General features: G+C 41.9%; 1 protein-coding gene across 1 annotated transcript in view; it reads left to right on the top strand.

Annotated features, from left to right (window-relative positions):
• LOC138014094 (polycystin-1-like) overlaps window positions 1-5,000 on the top strand; it is an 80,681-nt gene that overhangs the window by 11,792 nt on the left and 63,889 nt on the right. The window contains 4 exon segments of the mRNA XM_068861122.1: window positions 1,230-1,565; window positions 3,041-3,321; window positions 3,794-3,947; window positions 4,324-4,646. Of these exon segments, the coding sequence (XP_068717223.1) occupies window positions 1,230-1,565; window positions 3,041-3,321; window positions 3,794-3,947; window positions 4,324-4,646 (1,094 nt within the window).

Here is a 5,000-nt window from a genome sequence, read left to right as displayed (position 1 = left end):
TCGTTTCCTCCGTGAATTTTAATTCCGACACGTTTAGACAAATGCTAATGATTTGGCGGCGGAAAAATTACGAGCTCATCGCTGGGTAGTAGCCGAAGATCTTACACGTAATTTCCGAAACATCCTTTACCAGATAAAAAACCCCTTCGGTTTTTTGACATCCGTTTTGTCTTTGACAGGGAGAAGTGACCTTCGCACTTGTCCGGACAATTAAATAGGCCTTTTTCAGATAGTGATCACATGGTACAAAAAGTGCCATACTGGAGAGCAAATTGCGCACTGGAACATCTAAAATAAAAGAAAATTTAAATTAAGTTTCCTTGTTTTCAGTTAGATGTCCCAGTGCGCAACTTGCCCTCCAGTGTGGCGGTTTTTGTACCATGTGACCGCCAGCTGCAAATGGCCTATTAAGCAATTCTCTCTAATAGACACTGACAATTTCAAGTGGCTACAACGAGATTCGTAGCCATGACCTCACTCTGCGATGTGGGTGCAATGCTCTACCAAGCCACCATGAAGCTCTGAAGCCACACAGTTGAGAGCAGGTTAATTTGTTGGCCTCGTGTGTTCCTGTGGAAGGAATAATGAATGAAAGAAATATATACATTTAACATTTAGACTGCAAAACAGTCGTTTTCTTCCATTTTCGGAAGGCGCGAAGCGCCGTAAGCGTGATGCTCGCGTGTGAAGCACGCGCGCCTCACACGTAGGGCGTGTGAGAAAGTTCCTACACTCGCTCTAGACCTTTCGTTTGAATATTTATCGCGTTGCTTGCGTTCGCAAAGAAAATACGACTGTTTTGCAGTCTATTTAACGTTACACCGGCATAGCAGAGGTCATAGGTTCGGATCCCTTTGAAACAATACAAACAATACATACTTAATTGACCAGGGCCAACGAAACACAATCACGACAGAACAGAACATTCAATAACAACTGTTAAGAATCCCAACTGGCCGGGGACAAATCAGTTGGCTATTTACAAGTGTAGCTGAGAAGTTGAACCAGGGACTACCTGGAACAAATACAACCAGTGGTCAGAATGTGTCTTTAACCCGGGATACCCGGATATCAAGACAGGCGCCCTAGCCACTGGACCGCACTGCCCAGTTTGTCTACAAGAAACAGTTGTTTAATTGTCGAGATAAGTACGGGGATCACTTTAACCCGCACTTCAAATAGATACGTTTTGGTGTTTGATATCTCTGCATTTCCATTTAATTCTGCAGGTCGGTTCTTCGCTTCAGCTGCGTATGATTGTTTCGCAAGCCAAGGAGATTGCGACAAAATCGGAACATTTGTCGACAGCCTTCCAAAAGACTCGATAATACTGGTTGCAATACAAGAGTCTGGCGCTACAAGTAGCAACAGGCCTCCTTCAAGTAAACTTCAGGAACTGGGCTCCCCGAATATAGGCTCCGTTATCGAGAACACGGCTTACGCTTTGATTGGTTACAAGGGGAACAAGACTGTAGACTGGAAACAAGATTTGTTTAAGGGTAATGGTTCTGGGCCTGCTGAAATCGTAGCCGTTATTCCAATCCAGTGCTCCTACATGCCATCACGTAAGGCTTATTTTAAATCGGTTTGAAATTGAGTATCCGGAAACCAATCGGCTAATATAAGAGAAGCAATGGTTGTTAGGCACTTTTCCGCGCCGTCGTGGAAGCGAAGTGTTCTTTTCTCATCCACTTCACAAACTTCACATTTTTTCCATTTCTATTTTTTCCAGAGTACGGGAAGGAAATCTACCATAATGTATAACACATTGGCAAAACGCTTGTTTTTGCGATATTTTTTTAGGTTTCTGCTGTCGTTGATCACGCGCTCTATATCCGTTTACGGTTATTGCACCTACATGCTGACCATATAGCAGTTATTTTCGATAATAGTGTAGTAAAAAAGCCTAAGTAATTCCTCAAGTTAGGCCAGTCACACGCACGCAACCTAGCCTAAAATGAGCCAATCACAACAGTGCGATTGCATGCAAAAGAAAAGACTACCACCACGGCAACGACAACGCCACAAAGCAGGGTTATGATTGGTTAAGAAAGGAAAATACTCGCGTGCTGCACGTGTGGCACGAATATCCGTGCATTTCATTGTCGCGCTCCACGCTAACAACAACGTAAAATCAACTAATTTTATAGGTTTTGGCGACAACGCGAGCATTTAACAATGAGCCATTCATTTTATATTTTTACTTTAAACCCGCTCGTACCCATCCAGGTACAGGATAGTTCGCCCGTATTGTACAAGGTGAACAAAACGAATAACTGAATCGCGAATTTACTCTTGCGATAGCGTCAAGTTATATTATGGAGTGACGTATTTGTTGACCGTGACGTTGCCGTTTTTTTTGCTTAAACTCCCCAATGTGAGGGCAAGGAAACGGTTAATAGGACAATCACATGACTTTTGGAGGGCATATACTTAATTTGTGGCCCGAGTAGCATCATTTGCGCCCGAGCGGAGCGAGGGTGCAAATGATGCTACGAGGCTGGGACACAAGTAAACTATATGCCCGACAAAAGTCACGTGATTATCATTATTATCAATACATAAGGCCAAATCGTACAAATTCATTTAATAAGAAATGAATGTTTAACAGAGACATGTCATGAAATTATGATATGGAAAGTTGTAGCTAGAACACGATCAGCTAAACAAGAGCAAAAATTAAGGGAAAAAAGCAAGAAAACTCAATCGCAAAAATTCGGGCCAACTCTGGTATTAAAATGGTAATCACAGGATACCAAGCGAAGTTGTTTGACATCTCTGCAGCCAATCAGAATCAGGGCGGTAAATAAATTTTCAGCCCGAGCATTTCCCGCTTGGCCCGCAAAAAGGCGCGTTTCAGAGATCGCAGTTTGTCATTTGGCCGGGCGTATTGATAGTAACCCTGATTTTAGCTCTTGTGGCTAGACATTTACGCCATTCACCAAACGTGATAACGGAATTGAAGCATTAATAGACAAATAGATTTCAAATCTCAATCCTAAACAGTTTCATTTTGGGTTTTCGTCGGATTTGTTTTCAGTGTCCACAACTTGCAGCCCATTTAACGTGGCAGCTAAGAAGTATGGAGGCAACTGTCTGAACGAGTCTTCAAGCAGTGGTGTCTCAACCACATGCAAAAATACAATCGACGAACATGTCAGCTCTGGCTGGGAATCAGCGCCCAGTGGAACAGTTGGCTCTTTCATAAAAATTGACCTCCATACCATCTTTACCATCAACAAGCTACGAATTATGCAAAATGTCTCAGGGCGTCAAATAAAAGAGATTCTGATGGAGTTCAGCGACTGTTCTTCTGAAAAGGTAAGATCGGAATTGTGATCAAACTAAAACCAAAAGCAAACGCTCGTTTAGAATCATAGAGGATAGTTGACAAACGGAGGGAAGCAGTGCGGCGCTTTGATTAGGTCACTTGCCTTGAGATTCGTTGAATTTGATCTCGGTAGTCTGAGGTTTAACTTTGCTGCTGCACTTGTAACAGTTGTTCTTGTTGTTGTTTTGTTCTGTCATTTCTTTGATGTTTCATTGGCCCTGAAAAGCCCTTAAGGGGAGCGGTGAACTAAGTAGATATATGCACGTAACATTAGCGAGTTGTTATCCTTGCTAGCTTTAATTGTAAATCTGATAAAGACTATGGGTGAGACCACTGGATGGGAGAGGCATTATTTTACGCTATCGTGATAGTTTCGTGATTCAAATAGTTATTTTACGCCTGTGGTGAGCACAGATTTATTTTAACACTTTCAAATTAACGTCAGATAATTTTTTTTTGCAGATCTTATTGGCAGCAAATAAATCAGATTTCCAGGAATTCACATTCCTGTCTCGCCAAGCAAAGTGGATAAAGTTTACAGTGAATAAAGTGTACGGAGACAGCGGTGCAGTTGGGATCAAGGAAATAGAGATCTACAACGAACTCTGTAATCAAAGTAAGTACGTCTTACGGGCCTATCTTGAAATTATAGGCACGCAATACGTGGGGGTACGTCCGTTTAAATGGTAGCAGAATGATATTGTAAAATTTGCGTCACTAAATCCCTTATAACCGTTAATAGAGACAGAAGATATTGCTTCTACAGTCCTAGACAAATTACACTGGCATACTCTGGTGCAATCACACGCTATCCATGAAACGGATATTTTGATCGCAGGATAGCTTTCATCGAACAGTGCTTCTTGCCAAACTGGAAGGAAAAGGCTTTTCGCGCTCAAATTTTGAAATCGCTTTCCCCATAGAAGTGTTCGTTACGTAGGTTAAGGATACAGTGAAGCATCTTTTAACAAACCTCATATTTTAAATTTTAGAAACGATTTGTGATGTTGTACAACTTAAACCAAACGTGTTATCATCCCGGTATCGCTTATTTACAACGAAATTCCCGCTCATGATTCACGCCGATGACCAAGTTCATGTGCTCCTCACGAAAGAATCGCGTGCCTCTAGCTCACGTTATGAGATTATCATTGGTTCAGTGGCCAACAAAGACTGCGTGTTGAAACGAATTGAAAATGGCACGAGTGAAGAACTGGCGAGGCGAGACATTGTCGGACATTTAAGAGAAAACGAGACACTATCATTTTGGATTGAAGTGGAAAAAGACAGACTGCTTTTTGGCTCTGGAGAACAGGTAAAGACCGTTTAAAGGTCATAAAGAGAACTGACTATTGTAACCTCTTGAGATTTCTTTCCGCTTGCTGGTTCCCGTTTTCCCGAATTTAAACTATGCTGAGTTATTTGAGAAGTGGAAAGCTCTTTGCGTGGAAACTTGTTATGAATTTTTAACAGCAAAAGATTGGGTTTTGAGACAATCCCTTTACATTTTTGTTAACTCTGGGCAAAGAATCGCTCTACTAAACGGTTCAGGAGGCCTGCGTGATTGAACGGATTTTAACAAGAGGGTCAGGATGGGGGTACTGGAATCTCAGCAATCAGAGAAATTTTCATCCATTTCTCAGCTGCCAGCTAAATTTTGGCCGTTTCG

Source organism: Montipora capricornis, chromosome 8, assembly GCF_036669925.1.
Source record: "Montipora capricornis isolate CH-2021 chromosome 8, ASM3666992v2, whole genome shotgun sequence".
NCBI classification, from domain to species: Eukaryota; Metazoa; Cnidaria; class Anthozoa; order Scleractinia; family Acroporidae; genus Montipora; species Montipora capricornis.
The sequence above is the reverse complement of the archived record's forward strand: the minus strand, read 5'-3'. Positions and strand labels throughout refer to the sequence as shown.